This window comes from Zosterops lateralis, assembly GCF_965231275.1.
Source record: "Zosterops lateralis genome assembly, chromosome: 11".
NCBI classification, from domain to species: domain Eukaryota; kingdom Metazoa; phylum Chordata; class Aves; order Passeriformes; family Zosteropidae; genus Zosterops; species Zosterops lateralis.
Window position 1 is genome coordinate 21,841,851 of NC_139771.1, and position 24,441 is coordinate 21,866,291.

At 45.3% G+C, this 24,441-nt stretch overlaps 2 protein-coding genes across 3 annotated transcripts in view; both read left to right on the forward strand.

Moving 5' to 3' along the window:
* The window catches only part of IFT122 (intraflagellar transport 122), a 28,006-nt gene extending 10,137 nt beyond the window's left edge, over positions 1-17,869 (forward strand). The window contains exons 14-29 of one of the 2 annotated variants that reach the window (XM_083869801.1): positions 333-530; positions 1,905-2,045; positions 3,699-3,752; positions 5,050-5,211; positions 7,930-8,096; positions 8,911-9,082; positions 9,653-9,755; positions 10,504-10,644; positions 11,265-11,362; positions 12,237-12,337; positions 13,291-13,456; positions 14,432-14,543; positions 14,932-15,060; positions 15,888-15,970; positions 16,610-16,774; positions 17,447-17,869. In XM_083869801.1, the coding sequence (XP_083725927.1) occupies positions 333-530; positions 1,905-2,045; positions 3,699-3,752; positions 5,050-5,211; positions 7,930-8,096; positions 8,911-9,082; positions 9,653-9,755; positions 10,504-10,644; positions 11,265-11,362; positions 12,237-12,337; positions 13,291-13,456; positions 14,432-14,543; positions 14,932-15,060; positions 15,888-15,970; positions 16,610-16,774; positions 17,447-17,536 (2,082 nt within the window). In that variant the 3' untranslated portion in view covers positions 17,537-17,869. The remainder of the gene's footprint in view (positions 1-332; positions 531-1,904; positions 2,046-3,698; positions 3,753-5,049; positions 5,212-7,929; positions 8,097-8,910; positions 9,083-9,652; positions 9,756-10,503; positions 10,645-11,264; positions 11,363-12,236; positions 12,338-13,290; positions 13,457-14,431; positions 14,544-14,931; positions 15,061-15,887; positions 15,971-16,609; positions 16,775-17,446) is intronic. The other variant, XM_083869802.1, reaches the window with a different exon arrangement.
* Positions 17,870-21,391: 3,522 nt separating this feature from the next.
* On the forward strand, positions 21,392-24,127 carry RHO (rhodopsin; the record flags this gene model as incomplete). Its single annotated transcript, XM_083869842.1, has 5 exons — positions 21,392-21,752; positions 22,678-22,846; positions 22,960-23,125; positions 23,357-23,596; positions 24,008-24,127. 5 exons carry the CDS (start codon positions 21,392-21,394, stop codon positions 24,125-24,127), a joined length of 1,056 nt encoding a protein of 351 aa, XP_083725968.1.
* Positions 24,128-24,441: the final 314 nt, after the last annotated feature.

A 24,441-nucleotide genomic window follows, 5' to 3' on the forward strand; every position in this document is an offset into this window, starting at 1 on the left:
TTGTGTAATGGACTGAGAAATGATCAATTAAATGTGCTAACTAGCAGTATATTATTGTGGAATTTGGTATTATGTTCTACAGATTGATTGTAGAGATCACTAGTAAATATACATAAAAGGCAAAACAATTATAGCTGAGTATTAAAATGTAAAATACATGAATTCCCTATGAATCTGTTTAGGAATATTCTAGGCTTTAGGATATTGCAAATGTGAATAATTGGTGTGTGTGTACACACCAGGCTGTAAGGGGTCAAACACTCCAGCTGAAGGAGGGATGTTTCTTAGCAAAGACGTGATCAGTTGTAATCCTGAGATGTTTTGCTCCTTAGGAACCCAATGCTAATAGCGTGGCCTGGAATACCCAGTGTGAGGATATGCTTTGCTTTTCTGGAGGGGGTTACCTCAATATCAAAGCTAGCAACTTCCCTGTCCACCAGCAAAAACTGCAAGGCTTTGTTGTGGGTTACAATGGCTCCAAGATCTTCTGCCTTCATGTTTTCTCTATGTCAGCAGTTGAAGTTCCACAGGTAATCCTTTAATCTCATTAAGTGTTGCTTTATATCTCATAAACATGAATGTTTAACAAGTGAAGAAGCTTTTCTGAGATTTACTTGTATTTCATTACTAAAATGATTGCAGTTCACACTTTCTTCGTTGTTAAGTTATATTGTGTGATCTATTTTATTTTTGTTTCTTTGGCAGTAATTAAGCTAGCTTCCTTTTTGCTGTTGGTAATTGTTGTTTTTGATTCTCCCTTTCTACTTGCAAATGCACATAATCTAATACAGTGCAGGCCTTACCTCCTGCAGGATTTTTACTGTGTTCTCTGCATAGCTTTTCCCCATTGTAATTTCATTTTTCTTGAATACATCAAATACTGTTTTATTGTTGCTTCATCTAGATGTCTTTAGGCAATATTTAAATGGAATATTTTAGTCTGAATATATAGTACCTGTGTGGTAGAAGGCAGAATGTCCTGTGCTTGTATGGACTAATGCACACCTGTGTTACAGACCTCTGTCCCCTGAGGGCCTGGGCAGGTCCCTGGGGAGGCTCTGGGTTGTCCAGGGTGGTGGGCAGGATCAGACAGGATCCCCAGGCCTTGAACACTCCTGTCTGCCTTGGGCACAAGGTCCCACAGAATTACTGTGCACTGTCACAGAGGCAGCTTGTCCAAGGCTATGCTTTTAGAGACAGGGAGTACCAAAGGGTGTACAGTTTTCAGATAAATTGATGAAAATAACCCAGGAATGGACCTGCATCGTGCTGGGGTTGCAAACCCAGGTTGGGGCAGTGGTGCTGCAGGGCTCCCTGTTCCCTCAGAGGGAACTGTCTGTGTGTGTCACCCTGCAGCAGCTGGCAGCTCCCCCTGGGATTTCCTGTAGGGCCTGAGTGTCTCTGGGGCCTGGGTAGAACAGCCTTGCCCTCGAGGCTGGGACAGGAGGGTCGCTTTCCTTCCCCGTGACCCCCCTTCCCATCCCTGGATGTTCCCAGGGACACATCACACCCAGCAGTGGGGCCACTCCTCGTGCTCTTGGCCCCTGAGAACACACTGCCCCTCCTTTGCTCTGCTTCCAGAGGACTGAAAAACCTCAGTCTACGTCATATTTACCATGTGCAATTCCCAGAAGAATTTGCATTCCTAACTACTTCCTAATATTGCCAGGAACTGAAAATTTCAAAATGGATGAGTTTGGAATGTAATTAACCCAGCTTGTCTAAAGATATGATAACGATCACCCCAGAATGTTGTTCTCTCTGTGTACAAAACTGAGATGTCTGGGCAGCTTGTAACAGTTGTGATTAGAATTTCTTTTTTTCCCAATATATGCAGAGAATTTCACTGATACATCTCAGTATTCTGCTTCCTGATACATGTTTTTTTCTATGACAATCCTCAGTCTGCTCCCATGTATCAATATCTGGAACGAAAAATGTTTAAAGAAGCCTATCAAATTGCGTGTTTAGGAGTGACTGATGCTGACTGGAGGGAGCTGGCCATGGAAGCCTTGGAAGGGCTGGAGTTTGAAACTGCTAAAAAGGTAAAGCATTTCTTTACTCCTTTAGCAGAAATCTTGGGTGTGATATTTATATATATTTGTCTGTGTATATGTATAATGTGTGTTTTATGACTAGAATGCACGTGGTGTTCCTGGCTTACTGCCTCACTTATCTTTAGTGTGTCTTATTCCAAAACCAAACCAATTGTTTGTGATAAACTCAGGATTTTAGAGGAGGTTTTGACCTGAAATCGAATGTATCTCTCTAGATAAATGCCGCGTTCTAAATCAAAGTGATGGGTAGAAAGGAAGCTGGCGTTGTTGGGTTTAGGGAGCAGAACTGGGAAGCCGCTCAGCAGCGCCCACCGGGTGGCAGCAGAGGATGCTCACCTGGCTTCGGCCCCCACCTTCCTTAGGGATTCAAACTTGCCCTTTTTCCTCCTAAATATTTAATATTACCTCAGTACAGATGTGAAGATTGCCTATTCTTTGTTATTTACCCATTAAGGTTGTGTGAAGGCAGCGGTGACGGGATAGGATCATTTCAGCTCTTTTCTGTGTGATGTGCCTTGATTTGGGGAGTGGTCTGTGAGCGGGCATAGACTGAAGAACTGAGTTTTCTCTGGCATAAAATACTTTCTCTTTCACCAGCTCTTCTCGAGTAAAAGAGAGCAAACTGAGTTCAATGTCATGAATATTGTATGAAAGACAAAACATTCTAAAAATACACTGAGAATGGTCTGTAATGATAGGCATCTTTTAATAACAGATTTTTTTTTATAAAAAAGGAAATTAAATGCTTTCTTTTTCTTTTTTTTTTTTTTTTCCTTAAGTAGACGCATCAGAATAATTCCAGTCTCATGGATGGCTTTATGCAAATAGATACTTTTAAAAAGAAGTTTTCAGTGCCTCCTTGGAATTTTAAAGTAGTGCCCTCTTAGAATTAGAGCGGATTAATTCAAACAAAAAGCTTCTTGACATTAAAGGCTCTCACAGTTCCTAGTCCAATCCGATGTAAGCAGAATATTCTCTGCCCTCTTAAGTATTATTTTGGTTGGAAGTCTTGAATGTGCAGCCCAAAGAGTTAAATTTCTGTTTTGTGATGCATGTCAGGAATAAATGCTGAGCTGCTGCAACTTGTACGTGACTTTGCCACTTGGGACTTCGGGTTGCACATTTATCTCCATTTGCAAAGATATTACACTGCCTTACAGTGCTTTTATCTTATCGTCTTCTTACTTCCTTTCCTCTCTCTGAGCTCCTTTCATGCTGGATTTTCGGAATGGTTTAAAACCTAGGAGCATATGCAGCAGGCTTTGACAATACAATCAGTTACGTGCCCTTCCCTGTAACAGTTTCCTGAAATTTCCTTGCCTGTGTCACACCTCACAACAAAATGGAGAAGGTGTAAAATAGCCAGAACAAAAGCATGTGATATTTTAATTGACACACTGCATTTCTTGGGGGACTGACAGGCACAGCTCCCACTCCCTGCTGTGCTGCTCCTGTCAGGGCTGGGCTGTTTTGGTTGTACCTTGTCTCCTTTCCTGCCAGGACTGCACAAACCCAGACCCAGCAGACTTCTGCCTGTCCTTTTTGCATGAAGACAGTTTGATTCATGAAGAATAATATTGGGGTTTTTCTGGGTTTTCAAGTTAATACCTTTTACTCCTTTTTAAAAATTGTTTTCAACAGGCATTTACCCGGGTACGAGACCTTCGATATTTAGAGCTGATCAGCAGCATAGAGGTAAGCCAGTGTTCAGGAAGGTGTATTTTCTTAAACTTACTACTGTGCCAAAATCAGTATTTTCTGTTTTGGAAGGACTTTTGTTTGGATAGTGCTTCTGACTGTTTGAGATATGTCTGAAGTGAAAAATCCTGATTCATAGAAGTGACTCAAGTTCTAATCATAGGATTGGAACTTCATGGACAAGAATGTGGGTGTGGGATGAGAACTTCGGAAACTGTCTTCAGGAGAACTGGAGAAATGTTCAATATTCAATTAATAATTGGTAGAATACTCCTGTGCTGACAGAGCTTAGTACAGAATACTTCATAAACATGAGTCTGTTAAGCCTTTCCCTACCCCCTGGAGGTAGGTAATTACTATTATCTCCTCCTTGCAGAGACAGAAACAGGCCCAGAGAAATGAAATTACAAACTTGGGGTCTCATGACAAGTCTGTGACAACTGGAAATAGAATTTGGGATTCCGTACTTCTGTACTGTGCTCTAATCACTCCTTCCTATTCTTTTCACACTTCTTGATAGAATTTCACCCAACAATAACTGTCTGTCATGAGCACTTGAAAATACACTCATCACCCTTGTCCTTCTGCAGAGATGGCAAGATAATGCTTAAAGATCTGCTAGGAGATGGCATAAAGGGAATTCCTCTTCCTTGTGTTAATTAGATTTGCACCTTCTCTTAAAAGATACACTCCTTGTCTTCACGTCTGCAGAGCAGTCCTGCTGCTGTAAAAATCCCTGCTGGTTGCAGTGAACTTTTCTCTAACACAGGACAAAGGTCTGCACTAAGCCCCCTTTTCTGTGGAGGTGTCACTGGTTTGTATCCAGAGGCAGGCTAACATACTGTCTGAATCTACTTATTGCTGGCAGTTATCCTCCTGTTTGTCATCCCACCTGCACATATTGTTAATGTAGCCAAATTATATGCTGGTGAGATTGCAGGGAGAAAATGAGGAGCCCATCATATGCCTTTTTTAAAATAGACTGGCATAATGATAGCATGTGTTCATTTTCCTGTGTGAAATCAAGAGAACTGACTTTTCATCTCTTTGGTTTGTATAGTGACATTTAATTTTGCTCTTCGTAATTTTAATTAAGAAGGGATTTAATCCTTTAATTATAAATTCACCAGAAATGTAGGAGAGGCATAATTATGCTATCCCGTTCCAGATTTTAATTATTAACAGTTAAAATATGAGCCTGAAAAATCTTAATTCCTCAATGGCTATTTCTCACCTAGGTCCTGATCATCTAGAATATTTTCTACATCTCTCTTCAGTATTTTTTATTTTCCAGGACCGTAAGAAGCAGGGAGAGAACAACAACGACCTGTTCCTGGCAGATGTTTATGCCTACCAGGGGAAGTTCCAGGAGGCAGCAAAGCTGTACAAGAGGAGTGGCCACGAGGGCCTGGCCCTGGAGATGTACTCGGACCTGCGCATGTTCGACCACGCCAAGGTACCTCCTGGGCACAGAAACACTGACCTACCTGAGCTGTTTCCAAAGAATGAGCCTGCTAAAGGTTTGGAACAAGTGTGGGCTTTGAGTTCCAATTGTATTTTCTCAGGTATTTGTTATAAGGGGAAGAGTGTCTCTGGCCTGGGTGTGACGGTGGCATTTTCCTTTTGGAGTCTGCTACCAAGGCAGCAGGTTGTGTTTTGTAGAGTCTCAAATATGGCTGTGGAAATTCAGGGCTTTTCAGTGAATTCTTTTGGTGGAGACCACCAGTGATTTTTATAATTACAGTATTATCCATAGTAATTTTCCTTCTATCAAAAATTAAAAATTTTGGGTTTATGACTCCTTCTCCATTAGCTCATTCAAGAGTTCCTTTTTATTTGTTTGTCCTCCAAAGATGACAAGGCAGCACCCATATTATAATAAAAAAAATATTTATGGATTAGAGTAAGTCAGCATTTTAAAATGCTATGTCTATGCATTTTAAAAACTGGATAATATGCTAACCTAGAATATTTTTGTTTACTACAGAATTTCTTCCAAAGATACAGAGTCTTGGCTTTTTTTAAAACTCTGTTTCCATGTAGGAATAAATCAAACATAATTCTAAAAAGTGATGTTTTTATATGGTGATAAGAAGCATTACTTGGCTTTTAAGTCTTCTGTGGTGTTTTCTTATCAAAAATCTGGAGAATGCATGCACTGTTTAGTCTCATTCATCACTCATCAGAGCCCTATTCTGCGCAATCCAGGACAAAGAATTCACCATGACATGCACAGAAACTCTTTAGCAGAGATTCCCCAAGCCATGCTGCAGAGAGATCTTTTTCTTCCAAGAGCTCAACAGAAACATTTGGGGGCTTTGCTGATGTAAGCCCGACTTCCGCTATTTTTGGCAGATGAGTCTTTGTTAGCTTCAGTGTTTTGGCTCCTCTTGAACATAAATGTAATTCATACAGGAAAACGTTCCCATAAGTCTCTGTAAGAATCTTTTAATTCTTGGCTGCAATCATGTCTAAATTTAACCAGTAGAGAGCAAGAGGTCTCATGTCTCCTATACTTCAGAGTCATTCCATGCTGAGAAATTTAAGGTACTTTGTAAGGCAGCTTCTTGTCCAGGGAGTGCACAGGATGTGGAGAACATGTAAACCCCCCTTGTTTGCCAGTTATTTATCCAAGGAAAGATACATGGGGGAGGAGTGTGGGTTTGTGGCGTTGTTTTCACTGATGCTGCCAGAATTATTCAAAGAACCACAGAACCTGCTTTCTTGTGCATGACTTTGATGAGTTCTGGGTGGAGGGTCCAGACTGGAGGCAGAGGTTGGGAGTCCTTTGATATCTGGTCACAGGCTCTTTATCACAGCACCAGATCACTAATTATTGGCAACTCACAAAAAGACTCTTTATACTATGAGAAGCTGAGCTTAGCTTTTGATTCTGGGCTTATTTTGGTGACCTAAGCTGCAAAACAAGTCATGCCAAAGAGACTGTTTGCACTCTTCAGTGCAGTTTTCCACACTCAGAGCTGTCAGATACCTGGGAAGCTGCTCCTGGAGCTGCAGGAGGGAGGCCTGGGGCTCAGAGCTGGCACAGATGGGGAGCAGCTCTGGCTGTAACTCCTGAATTGCACTGGTGAACCAGATCTGCTCTAGAGGTTTTTGCCCATTTGTTGCTTTGGTTTTGGTTTTGGTATTTTAAACCTCAGTCAGAATTTGCCAGAAACACAGAGGGTACACAGTTTTCCACTCTTTTCCCACCTGTTATTTTTCCTCTGCTCTGATTTTTCTTTTGATAGAAGCTGTTTAATGGGCAGTAGCCTGTTCTGTTAACAGACAAAATTGCCCTTAATCGATCTTCTGGTGTTGAAGGGGGGTTTTATATTTTTTTCCTGGCACATGATGTCAACAGATGTGAACCATATGGTGCCAGAGCTTTAGTATTGGCAGAAGAAGCTGAACTAACTATTAGAAATATTTCCAAAATGGTTGTCAACACAGGGTCCAGGCTTGGTGTTTGCATTCCTTCCACAGGTCCAAGCAGTGCTTCAGAGCAGTCTCACTTTTGAGCAGCTGTGGTTCTGTCTTTATAAAAGAATTTCATGGATATATATTTTTTAAAATATCTTGTTTCCTGCAAAGACATTTGATAATTATTTCAGCCTTCAGTTGATTTGTGGTGGGGCATCCTGATGTCAGCATGTAACTAAGAGGATGTGCTGTTGTTAACTGAATGTGGCTGGGGCTGGGTTGTCTTTGAGAATGAATCCATACCTGCTTGGCTCGCAAGAGAAAATCTGAAGCTTGGAATTGTTCTATTAGAGTTTTTAGATGAGTACCCTTTTGTTTTGGGAAGGCCTGTTCCTGACAAGCTTGCAGAAATCATAACTTGTACCCACCAAACTGGGCTTAGCAGAGAGCAAGAGAGAACATCAGTGTTGCCTCTGAGGCACCTGCATTGTCCTTCTCTGGGCCTGGCCACAGTCTCCTGCTTTTTGTTTAATTGAAAACTGTCTAAATGTCTACATTGCTTCCTCCCAGACATGGGGCCTTGATGATGAGCTGCTGAAGGCTGGCTCAGTGCATATTGCCCTCCATGGAGTATTTCTGTGCTTGGGAAGCATCATGATAGTCATTACAAAAGCCTTTATCTATTTTAGAGTTTAGACTGTAACAACATTTGTGAGAAGGTAACGCAGACTTTTGTATTGCACTGTTGCAGGAATTTCTGGGATCTGGAGATCCCAAGGACACAAAGATGCTGATAAAAAAACAAGCAGACTGGGCCAAGGACATCAATGACCCAAAGGCAGCAGTGCAGATGTACCTCTCTGCTGGAGAGCACGTGAAGGCCATCGAGATCAGCGGGGACCACGGCTGGGTGGATATGTAGGTTCTCTGCCACCTCAAATATATAATATGATATAATATATATATGTTATATATATAATATGACATAATGCATAATAAAAGCCTGAATGAGATATTATGAATTCCACTTAATTTTAAAGTAAGAACAAATGTATTTGGTATCTGCCTTTATATCAGATTGAGTATCTGAAACACATCTGTGATTAAAAATGTTTTAAAAGTTGCATAAATAAAATAGCCTGAATGCCTTCAGAGTAACCATCACAGCAGTAATTGTATCAGGTAGCCCACTGCTGCTGTTTTCAGCTGTTTAGGATAATCATCTAGAGGATAGAAAAGTCACCTGGAGCACAGAGTCTTTAGAGATTCTGTGGGCACTCCTGTTGCTGGTCATTTCTCATCAATGTAGGTGGCACTTGGGGTCATTTGCTGAGCTGCATTAACATCTTGGTCAGGCCCCTCAGGCTGGCCTTGCCTCTGTTTTGCTGTGTGGCACAGGGGGTGATATTTATTCAGGAGCCTCTTGCTCAGGTCAGGTTTGGGGAAGTGTGTCCTCTGCCACTGAGTCATGCAGGACGTGTTCCCTCCTTCCATCTGCACTGAGTCTGAGATATGGAGCTGAATGTGGGAGCAAAGAGGGAAGGAAGGGGTTTGAGTTTGCAAAAGGAAAAAGCTATTTGGAATGTTTACTGAAACTGAACAGTGTTGCATGGTACTAGTATTAGGATGTTTATTAAATGTTAACTGATTAGAGGTGAAGTTATGACAATAATTAAAAGGCAAAGCACCAAGGCAGCATCTGAAACATCTGCCTTCTTTCTGCTGAGTCTAGGTTAATCGAAATTGCTCGAAAACTGGATAAAGCTGAGCGTGAGCCTCTGGCCAAATGTGCCTTCTATTTTAAGCAACTGGATAACCCTGGTTATGCTGCAGAGACCTACATGAAGGTTGGTGACCTGAATGCGTTGGTGCAGCTCCACGTGGAGACTCATCGCTGGGAAGAAGTGAGTGTGCCCTTGATTTCTGTTTTGAAAACCAGAAATCTGCTTCTTACTGTCACTGGTTGCAACAAAAAAGGGAGGCAGATGTCTGGCTCCCTCAGCACTGCAGTGAGGGAGAGGCAGAGAGGCTTCTGCAGAAGGATTCAGAGTATTCCAGTTAATCGTGTGTGCCAGCGTGTGGCTGCTGGTGGTGTGGTTTTCTGAAAGTGAATCTAAACTGCATTTATAGTGATACTTCAATTTCTTTAGAAGAGATATTCAGTAAAAATACAAATATTTTTTTGTCTCTTGCTGGGAAATCTAGTAAATTTCCTAGATAATCACTTTCAAGTCTTTCTGTTTCAATAGTCAGTCTGTTATTATGCTAAGCTTCTTTTCTTTTGTTATTGATTGCTTTTTATTTTAAAACACATAAGTTTCATGCTGGAGAAAATAGGGATTATACTCTCTATTCTGTGTATATGTTTCATTGTGAATTTTCTTAGAGTTGAAGGATTGATCCCATGGAATATTTTAAACCCTTTAACTATTTAAACCATGCAATATTCTAAGATTTTATTTTTTTTTTGTCAGGCATTTGCTCTGAGTGAAAAGCATCCTGAATTCAAAGATGATGTCTATGTCCCTTATGCTCAGTGGCTGGCAGAGAGTGATCGATTTGAAGAAGCACAAAAAGGTGAGAATGTCACTGACAGATCAATACTTGCTCCATATTTACTCCATAGTTCTCCCCTACAGAATATGCAGACTCTGCCCTGGCAAATTTCTTATCAGTGGTATTCAAAACCAAATATAATCCATGTTTTCATATTGGAAATCTCCTTATTTTATAGGAAAATGTGGTTGATCTATCAAAAATTATGGCATCTAGATATAGGTCCATTGTTTGCCAATGTACATTTGCCAAGTGAGAATTCAAGGTGTTACTTGGTGCATCAGAAAAGGAGATGCTGTTAGTAAATGACAGAAGGGTGTAGTAGCTGTACCCTTTTAAAGTATTCAGCACAATACTTTTAAATTATTCATACACACCAGAGCACTGACTTCCAACAATTTATTGTAGTTTTGAGTGAAGTTGTGATTTGCAGTGTTTGGAGATCACTGTGTTTGTACAGAGATCTAATCATCACAGCATCTTCTCTCTTTTCTATTTAAAAAAACCCCAGTAACCAGTATTATACACACTCCTTGAACTCAAGAGTTGCTGAGACAGTGTAAAAGCTTCAAAATACCTACAGGTTCTTCTCATGTTCCATTAGTGTCACTGCTTCCAAGGAGGAAAATATCAGTGTATAATCCCTTTTATCCTGCCCTGGACAGAGTGTTTGATACGGGCTGAATAGTCTGCTCTCAATTCAAAACCATTAATTTCCATTAATTGATGTAATCACAGTGTAAACCCCTCTTTGTTTTGGGCTGGGCAGCGTTTCACAAGGCTGGCAGGCAGAGAGAGGCCGTGCGGGTGCTGGAGCAGTTAACACACAATGCCGTGGTGGAAAGCCGATTTAACGACGCAGCCTATTATTACTGGATGCTTTCCATGCAGTGTTTAGAGATAGCCCAAGGTGAGTCACCCAAAGGAAGTGTGTGTTTGTCACCTTATTGTGCACGTAGACAAACAGCTCCTGCATTGTGAGAGCGTTGCTGCAGCTGCTTCACCGCCGGGTGGTTTGATTTGGGTTTCTTAATGCTGTGCATATCTCGGGCTTGTGCTATTTTTGTAGTCCCCTGTTTTTCCCATGTGCTAATTTAAAACAAATAAACAAACCAGCGACATCAGCAGGCACAAGGCTCCTGCTGAAGTCTGGCTGGGATGAAAACGGTGCCTCCTGGGACCGTGTATCCTCCTGCACCTTCCCACCACACCCATTGCCTGCAGGGCTGCTAGTAAATAAAAGATGTTGGAGAGTAAGTTACCTCAAGTGTTGGAACATAGGTTAGGGGGGGTTACAAATTATTTCTGCCAACAGGTAAAACTGATTGTTTCCCAGCTGTCATCTTGTCTCCCAAATGTATGTCACTGGGAGAGAGGTGTTAATAGGTGTCGTTTAGTGGTAATGAATACAGAAGGTTGGGAATGCTGCCTTTTGCCTGGTGCTCTAAGTACCTTTGGGTTTAGTTCAGCTGATCTGTCACCCCATAGACTGCTCTTCGAGACTGACACCAATGCCTTTGCCTCCCACAGAGAACGAAGGACAGCAGACTGAAATGTTGCAGAAGTTTCATGACTTCCAGCATTTGGCAGAAGTTTACCATGTCTACCACTTTATTCAAAGATACACTGTAAGATACCCACTTTAGAATTGTTTATTTATGTTTCCTGAGCTTTTTTCCTTAGGGAGTCCAGAAATAACTAGGACTTTACAGGGAATTAAATACTGAATGTACATCAGTGATACTGTATAGTAACTTTATTTATTTAACTTAATTTTATTTTATTATACAGTTTTCAGCTGTCCTGTACAAGAACTTGCTCAGCTCTTTAGAGCTGCAGGTGGGGCAGGGCTGTTCCAGTGCCTGACCTTCCTCCTGCCCTTGGCCCTTTTTGTTGGTTGCCTTGGTTTGGTCCCATGGTACCCGAGCCTCTGCTCCTGCACAGGCCAGGGTCAGTTTTTCCCTCAGTCCTTGGAAAACAGGGTTGAACAGAAGGCAGGCTAGCCTAGGGATTTCCACAGGGTGCTACGTGTGTCACTGATGTGCAGTCACGAGTGAGGAGCTCCCACTAATGCCAGCAATTAGAGTCGTGTTGTCATCCCTGTTGGTGCAAATACCTGTTGTAGAGCATTAGAGAACCCTTGCCCTGTGCCTTTGCCTAAAAGAAGGCTCTGTGCTGTGGAGTCTTTGCTGTCAGACTGCTGCAGATCTCACAGTGCTAGAGACTCTGCACTGTGACTGTGCAGGCTGCCCTCATTTTTAAATAACCTGTTAAAGGTTCTCTCTTAGCTACTCTGATCTCTCTGTCTCTCTTTTCTGTGTGTATCAGGCGTGAGCTTTGGTGATAAAGACATGCAAAATCCACTTGTTATGTTCTGTCAACACCTCTTTTCTCAACAGATGAAAGAAACACAGTACTAGAGATGCCTTGTGCTGTGTTGCTTACTGATGTAAGTTGTTGGTTTTCCAGCTTAGAAATGTGTCTTTGTTTTTCATACCACAGGAGGAGCCTTTCAGCTTCCACTTGCCTGAAACTCTCTTCAATATTTCCAGGTTTCTGCTTCACAGCTTAACAAAGGAGACTCCTTTGGGGATCTCAAAAGTGTATCCTTCCAATACAGTATAAAATCTAGCAGTTATCATGTGATACATGAAAGGAATAACTGCTGTTGGTCCAAGGCAGGGATGTCCTGCAGGGAATCTTCAGTGTCAGCTGTTAGTTATCATTAATGGGAACTGACTTTCATCCCTCAGGAACAATCAGCATCTTCAAACTATTGTGTGCTGAGCTGCACTGGTTTATTTGTTACAGTTTTGGAGAGCTGTGCAAACCAACTACCATGTAACTCTCTTAGGCCACCTTGAGCACCTGCCCAGTCTGGTGTGTCACCTGTGCCAGAGGAGCAAGTTCTAGGACACCAGTCACTGCTAAAGGATGTTGGCTCTGAATCTTGACAGTGTTGTTGCAAGGAGACTGAACTGAGACAGAGGCAGGGAAACCCAGGGGCTTTTGCTTTCCATGAGCCCTGTGCGGTCTGTCAGGCCAACATCTGCATGGCTTTGTGAGCCTCTGGGGAGGTTCCTAAATGGGCTGTGTGAGTGAAATGCACCTTTCTGTAAGAGATAGCCAGAAGGTCACTGTATGCCATAGGGAGGCATCATCTGGGTTTCACCTCATTTCTGGCTTTGGATGGTGTATTTACTCAGTGTCAGTGGGTTACTTATGCTGTTAAAAATGTTTGGATTTGGGTTTTCTTGTGGCTGGGGGAAAATGCATGCACTTCAAAATTACTGAAATACTGTAAATGGAGTCAGAATATTTAACCATAGCAGCCTTTACCTAGGGTCAATTCCTTACCTTGCTAATAACTGCCCACTGATATTTTGATAGTCCTTTCACATGTGTTTGTAAATGAAGTTCTGTACATTTCTCTGGATAAAGCCTGTTTGAGATCCTTGTGTTGGATGTGCTTCATTGCACAACTTCTATGATTAGACAGTGTATTGCATTTTTTCCTAAATGCAGTATGTATTTTTATTCCTTAATTAAATTATAGCAATACATTATTGGCCCTGGCAAAGCAGAGTAAAGCTCTTGGTGCATATAAATTGGCTCGTCATGCCTATGACAAGCTGCAGGGACTGCAGATCCCAGACAGGTTCCAGAAATCCGTGGAGCTGGGCAGCCTGACAATCCGATCCAAGCCATTCCATGACAGTGAAGTAAGCTGGAATGTGTTTCATGTTAATCATTAATATGTGGCCTAATCCTAGAATATGAGTTCCTGTGTGCACAAAACAATCTGAAATGTATTATGCATGGCTCTGTGATATAATTATATTTCTGCTGGAAACACAGTCTTTTTATTGTTGTTCTTCAAGTCAGACTTCCTTCTGCTCCTGAGAGCAAATTAAAATCAGCCCTCTCTTTGTGGGCAGCTTCCATCCTCCCTCTCCTCTCTTGCAGTCACCTTCCTTGCTGCCGATTAATTCTTCCAAGCCCTTTTTTCCCCCCGTTCACATGCTATTGTTCTACAGTCTTTGTCTCTCTCTCCAGCTGGAGGTCACTTTCATTTGTCCCACTCCTAACACTCCCTCCCTCCTCCCTCCATCCCTTCAGTGACCTTCCTTCCGTAAATCTTACTTTAACACCTTTTCTTCTTTCACTGAAGTCTGGCTTTCTGCAGTGTTCTATAAAGCCATTTCTCAGGGAGTGCTCACTAAAAATAAATTGCATTGTACCAGTGAACATGCACCTGGCCTCCTGAAATAATAGAAACACACCCTTTAAGAACTGCCTAAAATAACTCTGCTCTTGAAAAGAAAGGAATTAATTGGAGAACCTAAATTTGACCAAATCTTAGAGAAAAAAAAACTTTGCTTCAGTAAACTTCTCTTCAGCTTCTTTTGTCCCTGTGTATTTGATGCAGAATTCTACTTCTGTTACTGCAAAGGCAAGGTGAAAATTTAATAGTTAAAATGGTGAAGACAGCTATTTTTAATGGGAAAACTTGCTGGTTTGTTAAAAAGGGAAAGCACTTTCAGATGTTGAAGGATCTGATTTCACAGCAGCGCTTCTCCCGGCTGGCGCTGGTGTTGTATCGGTGCTGTCAGCCGAAAGGGCCCGTATTTAATTGAAAACAAAGAGTTGAGGATGTGCCAGTCTGAGATTACCATGCTCTCAATCTGTCTTTTCAGGAGCTCGTGCCCCTGTGTTACAGGTGCTCCACCAACAACCCTTTGCTGAATAACCTGGGGAATGTCTGCATTAACTGCAGGCAGCCTTTTGTCTTCTCAGCCTCCTCCTACGGTGCGTTGGGACCTCGGGTTTGCTCGTGCTTTGCAATAGATAAATGTTAACAGAGTAGGTCAGTGCTTGATTTCTTCCCTCTGCACTGTTGTTTGGCCAAACAAATGTTCCTTTACTGTTGCTAAATTTGACTAAGTTGCTGGCTCTCACTGCAGAGCAGCAGCACAGCATTGTTTTATTGCCAGACACTGAAATACATCTAGTGATGTTCTGTGAAGGTGAACACAGAGGTTCAGGGGGTTTGGTTTGCTGCAATTTTATTTTATTTAACTTGTTTCATGAGAGAAGGTGGGCAGAACACCACTGATGTGAAGGAGCACAGTATCTGCCATGAGGCATCTCCTGAGTTCCTGCAGGTCAAACACTTCCTGCCTTTCCCCCCTTTTAGAGGTGCTGCATCTGGTTGAGTTCTATTTGGAAGATGGCATCACAGATGAAGAAGCTGTAGCTCTCATTGATCTTGAAGCTCCAAGAGTGAGTAAAAGAGAGAATAAATGGCAAGAGATGCTGAGTGACCGTATCCTTTTGATTAGAATTGGTTTCCTTTTCTTAGGGAAAAATTTAAACAATTTAGAGTTTATCTCTTACCCTTAGCTTTAAACCTTGCTTTTTGTTGTATGACTGATGTAAGTACAATTGGATCTTGTTTTTTTGTCATGTTAGTATAACAACCAAAGTATGGTTTAACTAAACCTAATATTGTCAGGACACTTTTCCATCAGGGCAGTTTATTTATAATCCTGTGCAGTGTTTATTTTTAACAGTGGAGTGCCATGCTTTACCTATTCTGTGTGAACTGCTTTCTGACAAGGATGGGGGGAATCTGGAGTGTGTTGCTTCCAATAACAGCTTCCTTTAGAGGCTGCCTTCTCTCAGCCAAGGGAAGTAGCTCTTCACAACTGTTCCTGCTGAGATCTGGTCTGGAATGCTTTGGCATCCAGAGCTCCTGGTTGCAAGGGGGTTATAGAATATGAGATGTAGAGTAATGCACAAGGGCACACAAACTCTGACTAAAGCTGCCCAAAATTGTAGCTTCAATAGATTGCTTCCTCTGCTCTGTCATCTGTGGAAGGGTAAGAGCTGATGTCATGCCTGGCTGTGGTCAGACTTGCTGCTCTACAGCAGCTGCAGTGATAAACTTCCCCAGCCACTGGAAATCCCAGCAAGGCTTTCTTGGTACTTATTATAAAGACCTGGGCACTGTCATTACAGTTTGAGTTACTTTGAAGCAGCAAGGGAACTGGTCCTGCTGGGGTGCTCTCATACTGATTCTGTCAGTGCTGGCTGTGGTCAGCAGAGCCACTTTTACAGGAATTCTTGTCCTTCCTTAAGACATGCGTCCAGATACTCAGAGTTTGAGGCTTGATGACAGTACAGATATTATTATTGAGGATGATGATCCCTTTACAGCAAAACTGAGCTTTGAGGTAAGAACTGTAGCTGTGTCTACTAACAGAAATTAATAGAAAAATTTACTTTACAAAGCTGCTTTTGTGGTGTGTATGTGGTACAAAGAGCTGCAGAGGAGGGGACTGGGAGAGGGATGGCTCTTGAGAGAGAAATGGACTAACTAGTTAACTCTTCCCTTAAGAACACAAACAAAACCTCTCAAAACAAACAAACCAGCAAAACCCACACAACCCCCCCAAAACAAACAAACACAAACCTCACAAAACAACAAAAGTTTTTAAACTAAACACTCCTGGAATTTTGTTTCCTCACCGTGCACTGGTACAGCAGCAACACACCTTTAGAGCCGGCCTTACTGTGGGGGTTTCACAGAGACTGAGCATGGCTGTTATTTGCAAGGAATTGTGTTAAAGAGGTAAGGGAAGCTCACTGGAAACAGGCGTGGCTGGATGTGCTGCTGCTGGAGGTTTTGGTAAAAACCTGGCAGGGTTTGATAGAACCGGCAGGGACTTTGGTGGGACAAGGCTTGGGCCAGTTCTGCCTTATCTTCTACCGAGTGTTATTCTGCTTTTTAAAACATCTCACAGCCCCCAAGGGGCTGGCAGTAACGGCACTTCTCTCCCGTGCAGTCGGTAACAGCCCCTCTCTCCGTGCAGCAGGGCGGCTCGCAGTTCGTGCCCGTGGTGGTGAGCCGCGCCGTGCTGCGCGCCATGAGCCGCAGGGACGTGCTGGTCAAGCGCTGGCCGCCGCCGCTGCGGTGGCAGTTCTACCGCTCCCTGCTGCCCGACGCCTCCATCACCATGTGCCCCTCCTGCTTCCAGGTAACCGCGCTGGGGAGGGCTGGAGACAGACAAGGGATGATGGGGCTAGTCATTGACACCTTGTACTCTAGAGTGTACTCAGCAAATTCCTCAATGAGGTAAAGACAGAGCGAGACAGAGCAGTGAAACCCCAGCTCCGAGCTGTGTGATAGACAGAGGAACAGCTGCCTTGGAAGGCTTGGCCGAAGCTGAATTTGAGAAGTTGCCCTGACAGCAAGTCAGAGCCTCTTGAGCAAACCTTGGATGACCAACAGAAGCTGTTTTATATTTATTTCCTTTTGCTCTGTCTCTCTGACTTGAAGCCTAGTCTAGGAAGGAAAATCAGTCAGTGACTGTTATCTTGTGGTTCAGTCCTGCTCCTGCTTCACTCAGAAATGACTTTTTGAAATGCTGGGATTCAGTCATGTTTGCTTACACAACTGCCTAATTGTCCATCCTTTTGCAAAAGTAGTTAAGGGGTTTGTGGTTCTCAGCAGCACTGGCAGAGGTCTCTGAAGTGCTTGCTGCTCTGTTCCAGGCTGTGGAATCTCAGGTGATTGAAACCAAGAGGACCAATTCTCTGTGATGGTAGTTCCAGAATATCTGTGCTGTTGAGCAGCCATTGAGCTCAGTTTGCATTTTCTTTGAGCAGGGCACGGGCTAACTTGTTTTAAATCTGTTCCTAATTAACAGATGTTCCACACAGAAGACTATGAGCTCCTCATACTCCAGCATAATTGTTGTCCATTCTGTCGGTGGAGAACAGATGAGTCAAACCAATGAAGAAAACCAGTCTTTTACCTCAACTCCCCTGTTGGCTTGGTAAAACACTTCTTAGATCTGTAGAGCTTTTCTAATAACTTAGTTATGTCATCTTGTTTCATTTTGTATGTAAGAGTGAAACCAAGTTGAAGAATTGTAACTATTTTTTTAAATTAAAATGTCTGGGTTTTGTGAATCTGCTCTGCATTTTCCAGACAAGCAGCTGAAGTGCCACAGAATTTTACAGGAATGTTTCTAGGATCTAGTTCAGCCTTTAAGTAATTGTTTTTACTCCAGATTGTGCTCCTTAATACACACCAGTTATTGACAGATCTTCAAATAAATGGGACTATTTTTCACTATTTTCTCAGAATTTGCTATAACACTTGTGCTTCTCATCTTGAATCTCTTTTTCCTTTCTATTCCATTTAGTCAAGAACAGCATTTAGAGCCCTTCAAATATAATCAGAAGAGTTCCACTGCTCTTGGCTCTGGGGGCATCTCACAGCCACCCTGGGGCAGGTGGTGGCTGGGTCTGTGTGGAATTCACCTGGTTAAAGTGCAGCACATCAGGCTAAAGCACACCTGAGCTCCGTGCTGCTGCAGGGAGGGCTGTGCCAAGGGAGTGCTGCTGAGCAGGGTGTCCCCAGCATGGTGTCAGCCCTGAGCCCAGGGGAGCTCTGTGTGTGTGTGGAGGAGACAGACCTGCTGCTCCTTGCTGCAGCCTCTTGTGGAAACGTGAGACACGGGGGGCATCAGTCCCAGGCACCACCTGAGCCCCTTCACTGGCTCACTCTCCCTACAGGATGGGCAGAGCAAAAGCCAAGAAACTCCTGGGCTGAGATCAAGACAGTTTAATAGCTGAAGCAGAGCTCTGTGTGCAAGCAAAGCAAAGCAAGAAGGAATTTATTCCCTGCATCCTGGAGAGCAGGGCTCAGAGTGAATAACTCTCCCTTGGGAAGGCAAACACCACAAGCACATCCTCCCTTCTCCCCCCTTTCCCTGAGCTTTTATTTTGGAGCATCAACATCATCTGAAGTGGCACACCCCTTTGGCCAACTGCCCCAGGTCTGTCCCTCTGTTCCCAGCCCTGCTCTGGCCTGTTGCTGAGGGGGGCAGAGCAGGGAGAATGGAGACCCCAGTGCTCAGCCCCAGCTGCAGCAGGGGAGTATTCCCAGTGCTGGTTTAGACACCAACACACAGCACCCCACACTGCTGTGGGGGACCTGAGCCCTGTGCCAGTGACACCAACGTACCCCGGGCAGGGGAGTCTCACCAGGATGGCCAAAGGCTCATTCCCAGCAGCAGGAAGACCCGTGAAGGTAACCAGCTTGGCTGGAGCTGGGAACTGGTGTGTCCCTTGACGTTAATCCAGTATAAGCTGTGCCTGTGTTGCCACGAGTCCTGTTGTGATGGCAGCGTGTCTGTTCCAGCCCTTTACCCGGAGTGGGAAAGGACATGAGCCGAGGTGGTCAGTGCTGGCAGGGCAGCTCCCACGGGAGCAGCACTTTGCACGTGAGATGGGATGTCTGTCTGCTCGAGTTCCTCTGCAAAAGGAGACCCTGCAATCACACTGCCGGGTTTCCGAGTCCCTCGGTGCTTCCTGACCAAGTTTGCTTGATTTACCACTTTAAAAACATGCTGTTCTAATTACAGCTCGTCTGCTTTCTGACTCAGCTGTCACTGTTTGCAGTGAAGACTCTGCTATTGACATGGATAAACAATGCTGTTTGAGATGGGAGCCAGGGTGGAATTCAGCTCCTTCTGGATCTGAGCTGGCTGTACAGAGCCAGTGGAAATGAAAAATTATAAAACTGAAGAGAAAGGGTTTGCTGTGACACAGAGGCAAAATGGACCAAGACAAAATGGACCAATATTTTTTTAAAACAACTCTGTGAATATAGTCTAGCTTTGAAAAGCATTTTGGCCTTTTCTGGGCAGAAAGACTCTGCATGTCTCATACATGATGAAGGTGTTCTAGTCCAGGCTGCCCTGTGCCATGGAGCCACCAGCTGGCTTCATGCTGAGGAGTCCCTGGAGGTACAGGAGGTCCCACCACAGCACTTTGGTTAGAAGGTGTGAACAGTTTGCCCCATTCCTCTATCTCTCAGCTGCCTGCCTGTCCCACTGCAGCATCCAGTGGTGACGCACGCCAGCCCTAAGCTCTTTGCAGCAGCTGCTACCTCAGCACTGGCTTATTGCATCAGCTTAAAGTGTTTTAGGAAATAAACCTTTAATCCCTGTGTGCCCAGGTACGAATGTAAAGAGCTGCATTGGCAGTTAGAAAGTGGCACTGCTCTGGCCTTGGCAACAAATGTGACAAATTGATTGAGAGGACTTAGGGTGAGCAGAGTATGTGTGAGGACCTGGTGTTTTCATGTTAAGGTGAAGGAAGATCTTTGGGCCTGTCCAGAGCCTGTGGCCTGCACTGGGCTGCCAGCAAAGTCTGCCCCAGTCTGTGGTGCAGCACTTCAGCTCCTTCCACCTTCCCCACTTCGAGGGCAGGTTTCCCAGCTTGATCTCTGCTCTAAGGAGAGTACAGTGCTTTGTGCTTTTTTTTCCATTAAACTTATTGCTAAACTAACCTACAAGGAACATTGGTGAAAACTAGGCCAGGACTGGAGGAAGTTTATTAAGGTGAAGAGGACATGAACTTCTGCCCACCTTGCACCCATGAGCTCCAGCAGCTCTGGTACATCCTCCTGTATGGGATGAGGCCCTTGCATTCACCTGCTCCTGGCTGAGAGGAACGCTCAGCTCAGCCCCCAGTGCAGCCAAAACAGCAAGGGGAGGTGGGTGCAGAGCCAGGTCCCTCTTTGTGCTCACCCTCTGTACAGTCTGTCCCACTACCTCTGAAAAGTTAAGAAAAGATAATGTGTAACTCAGCTGCTGGTTGGCACAAGGAATGCTTCAAGCACAACTGAGTGCATAGAGTGGTGAGTCAGAGAGACACAGAGGGCATGAAAGGTTCCAAAAATAGCCTTCCCTGTGGAGTTTGATGATTATGCAAGATTTGAGGAGACTGAGGTTATCTGTCAACAGCATATGAAACTGAGTGCTGGCTTCAGCTCTGAACCTGCCATCAGTGCCCTGGTCCAGCACCTTTGCAGAATTATTCCAGTCAGGACAGATGGACTGGGTTATTTATGAGGTGTTACCAATGTAGTTGGCGTGACCCAAATCAGATACAGGCACAGAGGAGATGGCACAACTGCTAACCTGCCAGTGGGCCAAGTGTTTCATGGTGGTGGTACACCTCCACAGCCAAATCCTGAGCAGAGATGGCTGGAGCACGCAGAAGAAGGTTTGGTGATGCTGCCTTCTGCAGCCTCCCACAGGGATTGGCAGTATGTGGGGATGGCTCTCCAGTGGGGACACCACACCACGCCTGCCCAGCCTGGCCACCATTTGCACCCCCCAAACCCTGGGGTTTGAACCACACATGTCCCTCCTGTTTGTGGGGAAGGGAAAGGAAGAGCAGGGATGTGCAAGGGAGCTGCTGCCTGGATTAAGCCCCTGCAAATGAATAGTGCAGTGCAGAGCTACCTCTATATATGTGACCATGAGCCGTGGTCTCCAACAATGACAGCGCTGGCCAGAAACTGGTGTCACCTTAACACCTTCCCAGGAAAGCCAATTACCCAGGGATGATTATGATTAATAATTCTCTAAACCCTAATCGTGCTGACACCAGTGCCTGGAGCTTACCCTGGGGGCACTTTATAAAAGGTGCCCTGTGGAGGAGAGTGTAACTCGTTCTCCTTGGGGTGACAGTGAAGGCTGAGAGGTGGCAGGAGCTCCATTTCAGAGGCAGTTTCCCCCTAGCACAGAAGAACTCCCGGAGTGAGAGCAAAAAAGGCCTCACAAACTGCAACCATGAACGGGACAGAAGGCCAAGACTTCTACGTGCCCATGTCCAACAAGACTGGGGTGGTGCGGAGCCCCTTTGAGTACCCCCAGTACTACCTGGCTGAGCCCTGGAAGTTCTCAGTTCTGGCTGCCTACATGTTCATGTTGATCCTGCTCGGCTTCCCCATCAACTTCCTCACCCTCTACGTCACCGTCCAGCACAAGAAGCTCCGGACACCTCTGAACTACATCCTTCTGAACCTGGCATTTGCCAACCTCTTCATGGTATTTGGAGGCTTCACAACCACTATGTACACCTCCATGCATGGGTACTTTGTCTTTGGAGTAACAGGGTGCTACATCGAAGGCTTCTTTGCCACACTGGGTGGTAAGTTTTCCAAATATTCAAATGTCTTCTGTCAGGAATTCCCCCAGATTGTAGGAGTGGGAGGGAAAACACACAGATGACCTTGGAAAAACATGGTACCTGTAATGTCCTTGACCTGCTGCTGATGTGGACTGAGGCCATTTGCCATGTTTCTGGGTAGGAGCTAAAGAAAGTGACCAGTGACACTTTAAAAAAAAACCTTTATTTTGGGAACCACCTGCTCAGTATCCTGAGAACCATGGTGCAGCAATGAAAAGCAGCCAATACCAGATTTTGCAGTTGTTGGATTTGGGCATCTCCTTGGCTCACCTTCTGACTCGAGAGATGACAATTTTGTTCCTCCCATTTTGCGGGGCTGAATCTGCCATTGGCTCTGGTGTGCTGCATGGTGGTACAGGCAAGCAGAGCTGGCTCTCCTCCCCATGCCAGCCTGGTATGGAACCAAAAAAATGTTAAACAGAATTGTGTATCTGAAAATGCCTTTCTCCTCCATTTGGCTCAGCTTTCAGCCACAGCTACAGGGTTTTTTTTGGTCCTTGTGGCACAAGTTTCCTGGGAATCTGTGGGTAGTGAGGGGAAGTCCTGGGGTGATGGGCACTTGCTGCAGAGTGTGACCACAGGCTTGCAGGTGCAGGTGCTGTCTGGGATGAATGGTGGGGTCAGCCATGAATCTCAAAACACTGCAGCAAAGTGGTTCCTGTGGGTCAGCAGTACAGTGAGAAGGGGTCTTCTTACACTGTCCTACCACATCTGCCCTTGATCGTTCTCCATTTATCTTTCCAAACCCTTGGCAGAGATTAAGCTGCTGCTGGGGGTTGCCCTCAGGAACATCAGTCTGAGGAAGCCTCGTGCTGCCACCAGGTTGTTTTTCTTTTCCTGTTGCTCAAAGTCTCTATGTCCCTTTCTGTCCCTCTCCCTGGTGCAGGTGAAATTGCTCTCTGGTCACTGGTGGTCCTGGCTATCGAAAGGTACGTGGTGGTCTGCAAGCCCATGAGCAACTTCCGCTTCGGGGAGAACCACGCCATCATGGGCGTCGCCTTCACCTGGCTCATGGCCCTGGCCTGTGCAGCCCCCCCACTCTTCGGCTGGTCCAGGTAGGGAAGGCATTGACCCCGTGTCAGGGGTGTGGGAGCCTGGCTGGTGCCTCAGCCGTGGCTTCCAGCCAGTCTCCTCTGCTGGGTGCTGACCTGCTGGGCTCACCTTGCAGGTACATCCCCGAGGGCATGCAGTGCTCATGTGGGATCGACTATTACACTCTGAAGCCAGAGGTCAACAATGAATCTTTTGTCATCTACATGTTTGTGGTTCACTTCACCATCCCGCTGTTAGTCATTTTCTTCTGCTACGGGAACCTGGTTTGCACTGTCAAGGAGGTGGGTACCCCCAGTGGCCAATAGGGCTACCCCTGTCCCCAGTGCAGGGAAGGGGCCCTCACCAGGCTCGAGAATGGTGTCAGGAGAGCCCTCCAGGGGCCAGCCTGGCCACCCCTGAAGAGGGAAATAGCAAATTCCAGATGTGCAGGACTCCCTTGAGCCCTGACCCCGTGTCCCTACCGGTGCAGCACGCACTGTCCCCATCACATTTCCGTCCCCTTCTGCCCACAGGCTGCTGCCCAGCAGCAAGAGTCTGCCACCACCCAGAAGGCAGAGAAAGAAGTGACTCGCATGGTCATCATCATGGTCATCTCCTTCCTGATCTGCTGGCTCCCCTACGCCAGTGTGGCCTTCTACATCTTCACCAACCAAGGGTCAGACTTCGGGCCCATCTTCATGACCATCCCTGCATTCTTTGCCAAGAGCTCGGCCATCTACAACCCTGTCATCTACATCGTAATGAACAAACAGGTAACTGGCAGAGTGCCAGGAAACTCCTCTTTTTGTTTCTCTTTATATCAGCTGGCAGAGAGTTGCACCATCTCAAGGTGCCAATAATCTGGAGAGGGGATTGTGTCCAGGAGATCTAGTCCTGGCACACAGGAAACTCCTCTTGTGCAGCTCATGCCTGATGCTGCATAAATCTCACAAATGCAAGGCCATTCCACCTGAAATAATGCAGGTGCTGGGTTGGTGGAGGAACCAGGACTGGAGCAGGCAGGGCTGGCAGTAGATGGGTGGGCAGCAGACAGTGGGGCAGGAGACTCCATGTAGGCATAGCTCCTCCTGTACCACAGTACTGGGGGTTCCAAGCAGCTCTGCTGGGCTCTGCAGCTCGAGCTGCATGGTGTCTGTCTCACTCTGGGCTTCCCTCTCTCCCAGTTCCGCAACTGCATGATCACAACCCTCTGCTGTGGCAAGAACCCACTGGGTGACGAGGACACATCTGCTGGCAAGACAGAGACCTCCTCCGTCTCCACCAGCCAGGTCTCTCCTGCATAGGCCCCATGGGAGCAGCCAGTCCCTGGGGTGCCACCCTGGGAGCACAACCTTGTCCCCACCACCACCCCCTGTCCCTGCCCCACCGTGGCCAAGGCCCTGTGGGGTGGGCTCCTCGCTCCTGGCACTAGGAACCCTGGGAACAGGGCTGGAAATGTGTACACATGTTTTGTAATTAAAATGCAAAGGCTTAGCTCCTCTGGCGTAAATCCATGTATTTCTGTTGACTTGCTGAGAGCTCATGCCCCTTCTCTGAGTGCAGACTGGGTTGGAGAGCTCTACCGTGCCTGGGCCATGGCAGAGCTGTCCTTGCCTCC